This window comes from Rattus norvegicus, chromosome 3 (genome assembly GCF_036323735.1).
Source record: "Rattus norvegicus strain BN/NHsdMcwi chromosome 3, GRCr8, whole genome shotgun sequence".
Classification (NCBI taxonomy): Eukaryota; Metazoa; Chordata; class Mammalia; order Rodentia; family Muridae; genus Rattus; species Rattus norvegicus.
The window spans coordinates 134,089,868-134,102,903 of NC_086021.1; the positions used below are offsets into that span (position 1 = coordinate 134,089,868).

The 13,036-nt window shown below is 42.0% G+C and overlaps 1 protein-coding gene across 12 annotated transcripts in view; it reads right to left on the minus strand.

Moving 5' to 3' along the window:
• Atp8b4 (ATPase phospholipid transporting 8B4 (putative)) overlaps nt 1–13,036 on the minus strand; it is a 204,028-nt gene that overhangs the window by 81,501 nt on the left and 109,491 nt on the right. For 11 of the 12 annotated variants that reach the window (XM_039106842.2, XM_063285310.1, XM_039106844.2 and 8 more), the window contains 3 exons: nt 11,673–11,831; nt 6,112–6,200; nt 4,089–4,285 (listed from right to left, as the gene is read on the minus strand). In XM_039106842.2, the coding sequence (XP_038962770.1) occupies nt 4,089–4,285; nt 6,112–6,200; nt 11,673–11,831 (445 nt within the window). Of the gene's footprint in view, nt 1–4,088; nt 4,286–6,111; nt 6,201–11,672; nt 11,832–13,036 lie in introns of those variants that run through there. The other variant, XM_039106851.1, reaches the window with a different exon arrangement.

The window sequence follows — 13,036 nt, forward strand, 5'->3', positions numbered from 1 at the left end:
CTGAGCTGAATTCTGCCGGGCTGTGTATCATCTTGGACACAGGTTTATACTCACTTGGATGCATTCTTTTTCTGAATAGGTTTGTTTTAGTTTGAATTAGTCCTGTCTTTGCTCATTAAATTTCAAGTCATGTCTTTATATATTAACAAGAGCATTTGAAAGAACATAAAACTGTACCAATGATAGCCACGACCTACAGTTTATTTCTGACCTGAGTGGGTTTTCTCATCTTTACAGGCAGAAGGCTAGAGGCTGCGTGTGAGTTCTGAATGACGTGCATCCTGTTCTGAAAGCTGGGCACAAAAACTTTCCTCTCAGAGTAACATGAGGCCAGGTCATCTCTGAGTTTCCCCTAAACTAAAATCACACAATGACTACATAAAAATCATATATGGAAAGATAAACAGCTCTTAATTCTGCGTGTCTTTATATATGTTACTGTGCATTTTATGTTTCTGCCCCTCTCCCTGCATTGCTAACTAGTCACTGTGACTCTGGTTTTTGCAGTATAGCTTAGTGGTGTTTTCTTAATCCTTTAATTGGGAAAGTGTGAGGACCCATGAGAGTCCAGGGTCATCATCTAATCTGGCCTAGACAGGCAGACGGTGTCAAATAAGTAGGTCCTGGCCCTCTCATCTCTAACTTCACTAATTAGGAAACTATGGCTTTCGAGATTAAGGGACTAACCCAAGTCATACACACACAGATTAGCCCTGAGTTATGACCAGAATCCCCACATCTGTTACAGGCAGTGCGAATCTTCACGATGTTATTATGTGATAATCTCCCCTTACTGGAGGTTTAATTCCTATAATTTCAGTTACCCACAATTAACTGTATCCAAAAGTATTTGATGAAAAATTCCAAAATTAAACATTTTTTTTGCTTTAAATTGTGTAATGCTCCAAAAGGATGAAATGTCACCCCATCCTCCTCTGTCTGGATCTGCCACACCTGAGATGTGAAGGACCCTTGGCTGACACATCCCTCGGCATACTCTAAACACTCATCACACAGTAGCAGCCTTAGCTACCAGATCTACTAGTGTGGCATTACAGTATCTGTGTCCCTGTAATATTATCACAATGCCTAAGTCATCCACCACACTTTGTTCTATCCTTCTGACATTATATCATCATATATGTAATCAGGGGTACACGTAGAACAATGTAATACTTTGAAGCAGGAGAGCCATGTTGATATACCTTTTACTGTACTGTGTGATTATAATTTTTACATTTGTTCATTTACTGCTAATCTATTACTGCGCCTGACTTGTAAGTTAAGTTTTATTGTAGATGTGTAGGCATAGAACAGGATAAGTGGAAGTGTACTATTCAGGGTGACCAGCACTCTTGAGCATCCCCTGAGGGTCCTGGAAGACATATCACCCCTGAAAGGAGGGTCACTGCAGAAATCACTCAAAGATTGGAAGTGTCTGCAAATCTGGAAGTTCCTTGCAAATTCAAAGCAGGTTTTGTAGCAATCGTTTGATTCTCCCATGCTGCAGTACAAGTCAATGGAAATCTGCAAAATGCATTTACATTCCCGAGCCTTAAAATAGCCTGTAAAGATGCATCTCCTCTTTGCTTGGGAAGAAAGAGGGTAGGGGAGTGGCGGTACTACATGCAGCGCTCTCTCTCTCTCTCTCTCTCTCTCTCTCTCTCTCTCTCGCACACGCACACACATGCACACACACACATGCACACACACACACACACACACACATAACTTGTGGCTGGGTCTTTCTTAATGCATAAATACACTGACAGCATAGAAATATAAAAATAAATCTCTGCTCACCTGGAATTGTTAACTTTTCAAAGGGAATCATGAACTCTCACCATATGGCATCAGTTAATATATTGTACCTTATTCGAAAGCCTAATGGGGGCTTTTGTGGGAGGCTGTCAGCCCTCACCATAGACACACCTGTTCCTGCTCCTGGTCCTATATCATGGTGTTGGAGGATTTAAGACCAACCCCAGCTTTTTATCCTCACTGCTCCCAAATCCCACACAGTTTAGGGCCAGAGGGGAAACATGGTGCAAAGGTCAGACAATGCAGATTTAGATCTTCATTCTGACCTAATTAGCTGTGTAATCCTAAATGAACCAACCCTTCATTTTAGCAAGAGCTACTTCAGAAGATTTGGGGGATAAATAAATGAGATAAAGTATGTTTAGTGCCTTATGCAAAACATTAAAAGAGGAAACAGAGCTGTCCATGGAATGTGGCAAGGCTTCACATTCATGTCAGGTTATAGAACAGCAGAGAGCAGTTTTGAAATCATAAAAAGCAATGCAGAAGAAACTAGTTTTAAGCCATAAAGCACTGAACCAATATCAAACGTAAGCAATTATATGCACATAGGTAGAAAGGTGGATACTATTGTTTGAATAGAAAGGAATCCAGAAATCAAGCGGTTTTAATGTCCTCGTCTTATTTTATAGAGCAGCACATATTTGACAAGCACAAGCCAAAGAGAAGCCAAGGACTTTCTCAAAGGCCAGGGATATTATTGCCAATTATTATTATTACCAATTCAAAACCTAGGCTTCTAATATTATAAATGTGGTTTTTGTTAACAAGTACACACTAAAATTAAAGAAATGCTAACCTGAGGACCTAGCCATGCTTTGTTTTGTTTTGTTTAAATCTTTCAAATCATTAAATGAGAAAAGTCAGAGCAGTACAAAGAAGATCAGAGTACATGTTCTCCAAAAGAACTTAAACTCTGTGTGTATATATGCAAATGACAAGCCACTGTGTGCACGGGAAGATTGTACATCTATGCCCCATTGGTTACTGGGACATTAAACGGAAAGTAACAAAGTTGATCACAGCTTTTCTGGCATAGAATGACATCTACTACAGGCTCTATAATTGGGATTCAAGCATCAGAGACTCTCAGTGTTGAAGATGAGCCAGTAGAAAACAGATTACACAGAGCCCAGGCTGCCCACAGCTCCAGAACGCCCAGAGCAGTTTGTGGTGTTGTGGCCACATGCCCCTACTTCAAGTCCATTTCCCACAACTTGACATTTCAGTTTCCTTACCACTATACGAAACAAGAGTGAATTTTGTTCATTAACTTTCTTTGTTTTACTGTGGCTTAGTTTTTGGAAAGAGAAAAGAGAAGTTAGTCATAATTAGAGGAGAGTCAGAGCTGGTGGCTTTGTATCTTGTTAGTACCGAAGGCGAGCGTGAAAAACAGCCAAGTCCGTCTTTGCTCCAGGATCTCAGGGACTGACTCAATCTTGGTAGAATTGGGACAGAGAATGTTTCAGGTAGACTTATATAAATCTTGTGGAGCACACACATGCATGTATGGAGAAAGGGGAAGAAGGAGAGAGAGAGAAGAAAAACATGTTTGGAGAAAGAGAACACACAGAAAGAGCAAACATTCACTCACAGAGACGGAAAGAGAACAGGCACCCACACAAAGTTGAAAGCAGATACAGACAATGGCAGACCATTTTAATATCGCTTTGTGGAACTAAATCTGGAAACTGTAGATCAGGACAGTGGGAATTATAAACCATAGTTGCCTAACAATAGCCAGGTACTATCACCTTACTTGGGGTCCTTTCTGAATGTGTTTATAATGCTGCCAATAAAAAGGGAGACCCTCATCAAGCTTTAGACATTCATTGAGTCCTCAGACAATCCTATGAGACAGGACTTATATTTTGCCCACTTTTTAAAGTAAGCAAGCTTGAGAAGAGGATGACAAGGTGATTTTCCCAGTGTTTCAGGGGTAGTGGGTGGTCGGACAGGACCTGCATCCAGGTACCTGAGGCAGACCAATGGCTGGAAGGCCCTATTCTCAAAATATCCCAGGTTTTTTATTCTTGCCTTAAACCAACTCAATCTTACTAATCAGATTCCATGAATTTACAGTGCAGTTCATATGGTCCAGAAAAATACATCCCTACGAAACCATACTAATCAAGGAGAAAATAAAATACATTTGTTGTGATCAGAAATGTACAAGTTAAACAGCATTAAAGAGCTAAGCCACTCATTGCTAACAGATATAGCAGTGTGAGTGATGAAACGACCTCATCACAGTCTAAACATCTCACCTCACATATAACGAAATGGGAACAAGCGTGTTGAGGATGATGACATATGACCAGAACGTCAAGAATCCAGAGAACAAGGAACTCTTCTCGCCTTCTCTCCAGAAGAGGGAAGTTCTGAACTGGTTCCCAACTTCACTCTCCCAGATTGAATTTCCTACTGCAAGAATAATTCCCAAGCATACCAGAAACCCAAAAATCTGAAATAATCAAAGTATAGAAATTTTGTTAAGGTTAACATGAATCCCAAATTAGTCAAATCAACACACTCCAACTACAAGTCAATTTCCCATAAGAAATTGTCACTTGAAAATCAAGTTATACAAACCCTTTCTTGTTTACAACCAGGCATATGAATAAAAATTAGCATTTTATGGCTGAGGTATGACCAGATACCTGACATACACTTCTCACTTAATTCTCCCACTAACTCTCTCTGAAGCAGATGTAATCATTATCCACAGATTAAAAACAAAATAAAAAGATAAGCACAGAAAAGACCGTGCTATAGGTTGACCCTGCCACCCAGTTATCATCACACCAGTACTCTGTGACAGATCATATACTCCAATGCTTGAAGTGAGAAGACTGTGAGACCCCAGTGTCCTAGAAAACCCAGTTTACATCTGTAGTCCAACTACAATGTACTGTAATGGTTCATCCCAGCTGACAGTTTGATGGACTTTAGAATCACCATGGAAACAAGCCTCTGGGCAAGTCTGTAAGGGATTATCTAGACTGGATTAACTGAAGCGGGAAGACCCACCTCCCAGAGTATTTAAAGGAGAAAGGGCCTGAGCAGCATTCATCTCTCGGGATCCTTACTGTGGGTACAATGTGATCAGCTGCCCCCTGCTCCTGCAGCCACACCTTCTCCACCGAGACTGACTACACACCCAGAGCTGTAGGACAAACCAAATTCTTCTTCCTTTAATTGTGTTTGTTGGGTATTTGATAAGATACAGATAAGCCACTAATACAATGACTGATGCTCTCTTTCACCATCTCACGCCTGTCAGAATTCTTAGCTGTAGATCTGTCTGCAAATCCTTACATAAGGACAGGGGGAGGGGGAGGACGAGCCAAAGCACCTTGTGATGTAGATAGTTTGTTTTTCGAAATAAGTGGGAGACAGGGTGAAAATGTATACCAGATTTTAATGTCACCATCACTACCAGAATTAGAAAAGCAAACATTCTGGAAGAAGATCAGAGAGACAATGAAGTCATGAGTGCTGAGTCCAAACCCACAGCCTCGTAGATGAAGGACACAAAGGCGGTGTCTCGAGAACGAAATTTGTGGTGACTTGCTCTGCTTCTGCATCAGGAGCTCGCACTAGCCACTCTGGAGGCAGAAAAGGCTCTACAAAGTAGTAAACTGTCCTTTTTTTTCTCCAAGCAAGACTGTTCCTGATATCTAGAACTATTTTCTTCTTCATTCTCATGAATAAAACAGGAACATAAGAAGACAAAGTTGAAAAAATTTACTGAAGGTTTATTAGAAAAACTAGATATAAGAAAAATCAAACTATGTATTCCCCCATACAATACCAATTTGTGTCTATATCATAATGTCTTCTTCCTTTAATAGTTAGTGCTGCAAATTAATTGAATGGAATTACTTTAAACCATTAAAATTAATGATGTTCGGCATTAAATTCCCTACTTAAAATTCCAGAGAGTATCATCTTATTTGCTACTATAAAATACAAGGTGCTACCAGTGACTTATGCTGTAATTGGCAGATGATAGATGATAGGTGACAGACAGATAACAGATAGATAGGTAGACAGACAGACAGATAGATACATACATATATAGAGACAGACAGACAAGTTAGACAGGTAGACAAATACACTATTCTCACCAAGAGAACTAGAGTACTACTCAACCTGTCAGTGGCTTAGCCATAGCACTAGAATATGCTTCAACCCATCAGGGACTCATCCGTAGTACTAGAGTACTTGTCAACCTCTTAATGACTCATCCCCAGCACAAGAGTACTCATCACCCTGTCAGAAACTTACCCACAGGACTAGGGTGTTCATCAGTCTGTCAATGCTTGTCCTTTTGAACTTTGTCTTACCACTGTTCTGCATTAGTTTAGTGTCTGGACCTGTAAAAGAGTAACATTCCTGAAACAAAATCAATCTAATGGCAGAAATCAATATGTACCTCCAAAAAACAACTCTTAATGTTATAAATCCCCCCCCCATCAAAAGGCACAGACTCAAAAAGCAGGAAAGATTTATTTGGTGCCTTCTATAAATATAACTCAGCACAAAAAGCAGAAACAACTTTAGAGTTAAAGAATGGAAAACGTACTCCAGTCAAAAGGAACCTATGAAACACCTGGCAGAGAGCTCATCCCTGGAGAAGACAGAGTCAGTTAATGTTTTTAGGCAATAAATTGATATCATTATCTTCAGCTCACAGATAATGAAACAGGGCTAAGGAATTTAACTTTCCTGTGTATTCTCATTCTATAAGCACAGAGAGAGAACTTGAATTTCAACATACCTAACTCTATAGTTCTTGTTCCAAATTATTATTCATAAACTACATGAGACAATAAACCAATGCATATGCAATACTGTACCTCATTTAGGATCCTAGCAGGAATCACTGAATAAGGACAATCATAGAAAAAATTATGTAGAAATTCTACAGTGTATGAGGAGGAGCACATTGGAAGCAGAAGACTAATATAGCAAGGCAGGCTCAGCAGCTATCAAACTGTTTCTCCACCTAAGTCACCATGATACAGGGAAGGAAGACTTATTATTGCATCCTAAAGGAAGTAATGATAGGTTTACAGCCTTTACAAGAGTGATCTTATGTTGAAGGACCCAACCGATCTGAAACAACTTCATAGAGATGTTTATTTGGTGAATACTTAGGATTTAATAATTTGTCTCCTTTTGATTTCTTTCATGACTCATCAAGACAAAACTTAAGGAAAGCCATGATATCATGGCTTTATATTCAACCACAGGTACCAACCAGCAAAGCAAAGAGAAGGCTGGAAAATGAGGAGATAAGACCTATGGGGCAAATGAATGACAGAGAACATGGAGGCTTGAATGACTCTGGCCTCTTCCCTCAGAAACAAGCTTTGATCTCATCTTAAACACAAAGGAAAGCCACCAGGGAAGCGTGGCCAGGTGTCCATATGGGTTAAACTTATGAATTTTTTCATAACTTTGTAAAGTAAACCATGCCTCTGTACCTCCTGGTCAACGTGAATAAGTAGCATTTGAAAATAAGAAGAGTGGCTAATAATTAATTTTGGATTCAGTTTTCACAAGATCTAAGAACCAACTAGAACTTTTTTCTTGTTCAAGTGTCTCAAGACTTGTGTACTCATAGTACCCTTCTCTTCAGCATTGACATGGACAAAAACAACCCTGAATTCCTCTGCTTGCCAATATGCTAGTTAAGCTCTCTATTAACTAAAATCAGTGCAGGTATTGTCTGCTTTACAAAGGTTCACCTGACCAATGTCCCCTAAAAGTGAACACCTAAGACCTATCACAAAAGAACAGAGAGCTCCTTTCTCCTCCCCAACGTGCAGAGAATAGTCCACCTTCCCTAGCTCGGCCCATAGAGCAGTCAGTGTGCTCTGAACTTTTGGTAAAAGAATTGAGAAATGGGCATGGGGAAAATACCATCAAGCATCCTCTTCCACACACATCATCAGTGCACCTGAGCAATGTATTCAAGTGTGCTCATGATAACCCTGTGTTACCACACAGGGAAGAGCATAGTCTTACAGCAAGGATTAGAGCCTGGAGCTCCTAAACAACCTGAATCCACATCTGCCTGCTCCCTGTTCTGGGAACTTTGGTTCAACACACTTTCTTCCATTGATATAAGGGGAGTTTCCCCAGAGATAATCTTTGACCCCTCAACAGCCTTCAGAAATGGGCTAGCTGTCCTAGCATATATAATATGACTCAGAGTCTTGAGCTAGTCATTCGTAACAATATTATATAACTGGACTGGGCTTTTGGATGACACCCCATCGCTGGGATGAGGCGTCCTCACGTCAGTGATAACAGGGATCAAACAGGAGACTACTTCCCTAAAGACCTTGCAGATGAGGAGCCTGGTTTGAGATCTTGTGCTCTTTAACAGAAAGTAAAGGCAATGTATGAGTATGCTCAGCTTTTTAACTGCTCTGTAAGAAAGATAAATACGACATAAATAACCATAGACTTATCTACCTCGCCAATGAAAAGAAAGCATCTGGCTCTTACGAATAAAGCTGCTATGAATGTAGTGGAGCAAGTGTCTTTGTGGGATGGTAGAGCATCTTTTGAGGGAGAACTACCTCCTGTTTTCTGAGAAACTGCCGAATTGATTTCCAAAGTGGTTGCACAAGTTTACTTTCCCATTGGCAAGGAAGAAGTGTTCCCCTTGCTCCATCCCCGCCAGCATAGGCTGTCTCTTGAGTTTTTGATCTTAGCCATTCTGATGGGTGTTAGATAGAACCTCAGAGCTGTTTTGATTTGCATTTCTCTAATGACTAAGGACTTTGAACATTTCTTTAAGTGCTTCTTGGCCATTCAAGATTCCCTGTTGAGAATTCTCTGTTTAGTTCTGTGCCCCATTTTCTAATTGGGTTATTTGAATGGGTGTCTAACTTCTTGAGTACTTTGTAAATTTTGGATATTAGCCCTCTGTAGGGTTGGTGACTTTTTTTCCAATCTATAGGCTGCCATTTTGTCCTGTTGACAGTGTCCTTTGCCAGGCCTCCCTGGACATATGTAGGCACTGTACAGCTTGGTATTCATATGGGACCTGAACAACTGGAGCAGGGGCTGCCCCAAAAGTTGTTGCCTGTAAGTGGTATATGTTCTACAGGCTGAGTTGCCTTATTTGGTCACAGTAGGAGAGGATGTGCCTAGCTTCAAAGAGACTTGATGTGCCAGGGTAGGGGGATACCCGGGGGCGCTCCACCAGCTCAGAGGAGAAGGGAAGAAGGAAGGGATGGGGAAGAATTGTAGGAAGGGGTAACCAGAAGTGCTCAGTGAACAGGATGTAAAATGAATAAGTAAAAATAGATAGATAGATAGATAGATAGATAGATAGATAGATAGATAAAATTTTTTTAAAAAGTTAAAAAGCAACTGATGAAAGAATCATGAAACTAGGTTCAACTTCAGACAGAAGTCTGACTCTGCTTCATTTCTAGAGATTTGCTGGATCTTTACAGGTGACAATGCCCTAAGAGCAAAAGCAATGCTCAGACCCACAGCTGTGGGTATTTATCAGCAACTAGGAGGACTTTTTCTAGTTTTGGAACACATTGGGTCTTTAATGAGCATTTTTGTTGATGATGATGTTGTTGTTGTTGCTCTTGTTATTAAGGAAGGTCAGTTAAGGAATATGATTTGATTTCAATTACACATATAATCAATCAACAGACACAAAACACATCTTAATTAGGTATCACAGTAAACATAATTTGTTTTTAATCAAAGGCTAGAAAATGAAGCTGGGAGTAGAATTTAAGTGGCTTTGTCACTTGTGCTATTGTTCCTGAGAAGGAAAATGCTACCCCAGACTCACACAAATAAAGACAAAAATGGTGGGTGGCAAAAAACACCCCAACCTACCACAAGAACACTACTCAACTATGTTCATAGCAGTTTTATTCATAAAACTGGAAACAATTTAGGTGTCCCTCAACCAAGGAATAAAGAAAATATAGTTCATTTATACAATGGAATATTACTCAGATGTTGAAAAAAATGTTATCATGGAATTTGCAGACAAGTGGAAAGAACTAGAAAAAATCCTGAGTGAGGTAACCTACACGATGAAACAAACAGATATGTACTCCCTTATAAGTGGATATTAGCTGTTTAGTAAAAAGAAAGCAGACCCCAGGGAGGCTAAATAACAAGGAGGGCTCTAAGGGAGACAAGTAGATCTTCCTGGGATGTGGAAATAGAATAGATTTTGCTGGTAGAATGAGAGCAGGAAGGGATGGGAGCAGCAGGGATCAGATAGGGAAAGATGACTGAAATTTGGGGAGGGGCACTAGGGGTGTGATGTGGAAGCCTAGTACAGTGGAAACTTCCTAGAACCTATGAGGATGGCCCTAGCGAGGACTCTTCGTAATGGAGGATAGGAGTCTGAACCCACCATTTTCTGTGACCAGGCAAGGTGTGATTGGGACACCAACCCAGCCACAAAACCTTTGACTTACAACCTGTCCTGCTGGCAAGATGTGATGGGGCAACGGTGGCTGAGAGCCCATGGGAGTGGTCAACCAGTCACTGGTCGGACTTGAGGCCCATGTTACGGGAGAAAGCCCATTCCAGAGACTTCCTGGATGGCCAGGAAGCTGGATAGGATCAAACACAACTGGCAATTTTTTTTAAAAAGAGAAATGAAATGATTCCTAATAATATTCTTACTTATAGATCAGTGCCTAAGCCAATAGACATCATAGAGACTTCCTCTGGCAGCTGATCAGAGAAGATGGAGAGACCACAAACACTAGGCAGAGTTTGGGAAAGCCCACAGAGAAGGGGAAGAAGGATTGTCAGAGCCAGAGGGGTCGAGGACACCAGGAGAACACAGCTTACAGAATCAACTAAGCAGGCTCACAGAGACTGAAGCTGTAATCACAGAGCCTGCATGGGCCAACGCTAGGTCCTCTGGATACATGCTATGGTTGTTCAGCTTGAGCTTTGGTGGGACTGCTCATGCTGGTAGCAGGGATATTTCTGACTCTTTGTCTGTTCTGGGATCCTTTTCCTCCGACTGAGATGCCTTGTCCAGCCTTGATGTGAGGAATTATTTCTAGTCTTATTGTATCTTGCTATGCTGTGTTCAGTTGATATCCCTGGGAAACCTTCTCTTTTCTGAAGGGAAACCGGGGATAATGGATCTGAGGGGAGGGACAGTGAGGGGAAACTGGGAGGAGTGGAGTGGAAGCTGTGGTCTGGATGTATTGTATGAGAGAAGAATAAATAAAAAGAAAAAATTGAGGGGAAGAAAGAGTGGGAGAATGTCCCTTCCTTCCTGCCTCTCTCCTACCTCCTTCTCTCCATTTCTCCCTTCCTACATCCTTCCCAGCCCTATTAAGTGCAGCCTTCAGACCCATCTGTCCTGGTGACAAACACAAATGATTGCTCTCCAAGAAGGATTTCTCAAATGAGCCACTTGACCTTTTCAAATGGCAAGCAACCTGAGCTGCAGTGGAGGGAAGGGCTTTCTTTCATATCGATCTTTGATATTAAGGGTACACTGATTATATGGAGTAGCAGATGAGGCTTCCACGGTGGGGCGAAGGAGAAAGAAACTTAACAGAAGGTCTGTAGATACGATCAGATGATGAAGGCTTCAGCATCCTTAAGAACAACGTCAACATATCAATGGTTCCCACACACTGGGACCACATGGATTATACCCACAGTACTATTGTCTCCTCCAGCTACCAGCCACACTCTGGGATCAACTCGGGAGCCAGTACTCAGCACTCAATAAAAACGCTGCACATTCCCATCCATAGAGAACCAGGAACTTTGTGGGAAGGGGCGGCACAGAGATGGCCCCGATCCATACACTGTACCTGCAAAAAGAACCATCCCAAAGCACCAGCTGGTGTTCCTCAGGACGCAGCCTCTCAGGATTATCTTCTGGTTGCTGAGCGTGTGCTTGCTGTCCTTCCAAGAGAGGACCCCAGAGAATCTGTCTAACTTGTTGTTAGGCGCCTCACAAATGACGATCCCTGGAAAACAAGAAGCCTCATCAGACCCACTGCAAGCTTACTTCAGAAGCCCGCCATGCTACTTTACCACCCTGCTGTTGATATGCAAGGCATTGTCCTTCTCTTTCAGAAAGCATAGCTACACATGCACGACTGTGCTGGGAAAAAAAATCAGCTGCGACATACCAAAAAAAATAAAAAATAAAATCCATCAAATATTTTGAAGCAAGATTGTCTATATTGACCAAATAAAAACAAGAACTACAAGATCCATGAGACTTTTTTCCCTTAAAATCTATACAGTCCACAGAACTCAAAAAGGTCAACAAGCTCAAGGGCCCAAATGAGGACACCTCAGTCCCACTTGGGAGGGAGAAGAAAGCAAACACAAGGGGGAAGTGAGGGAGGGATCTGGAAGGGAAAGGGAATGGAGGAAGGGGAAGAGAGGAACATGATCTGGTATTGGATAGGGGACAATCCTGAAGCCCCGAGGTACAGCAGAAAGAATGGAAACAGGCAACCTCAGGAGGAAGGAAGTTGGGATGACCCTCCAGAATGTACCAGAGACCTGAGAGGTAAGAGACCCTCAGGACTCAAATGCAGGGACCCTAGATGAAATGTCCTACAGTGGGAAGAGGGAACATGTAGAGCCCACCTCCAGCAGAAGGACAGAGCATCAAGTGAGGGATGGGGTTTCCATCCCACAGTCAAAACTCTGACCCATAATTCTTCCTGTCTGAAAGAAATGCAGGGATGGAAATGGAGAGGAGCCTGAGGAAAAGGAGGTCCAGTGACAGGCCCAAAAGTGGATCCAGCTCAAGGGGAAGCCCCAAGGCCTGACACTATTACTAAGGCTATGGAGTACTCACAAAAAGGGACCTGTCATGACTGCTCTCTGAAAGACCCAACAAGCAGCTGAAAGAGTCAGATGCAGATATTTGCACCCAACCAACAGACAGAAGCTGCTGCCCCCTGTGGTTGAGTTAGGGAAAAGCTGGAAGAAGCTGAGGAGGAGGGCAACTCTGACAAGGACCAGCCGTCTCAATTAACCTGGACCCCCAAGATCTCTTAGACACTGGACCACCAATCAGGCAGCACCACCAGCTGATATGAGGCCCCCAACACAAAACCAGAGAACTGCTGGGTTTGAGTTCAGTCAGAGAAGATGCACCTAGCCCTTGAGAGACTGGAGGCCCCAGGGAGTAGAGAGGTCTGATGGGGTGGGT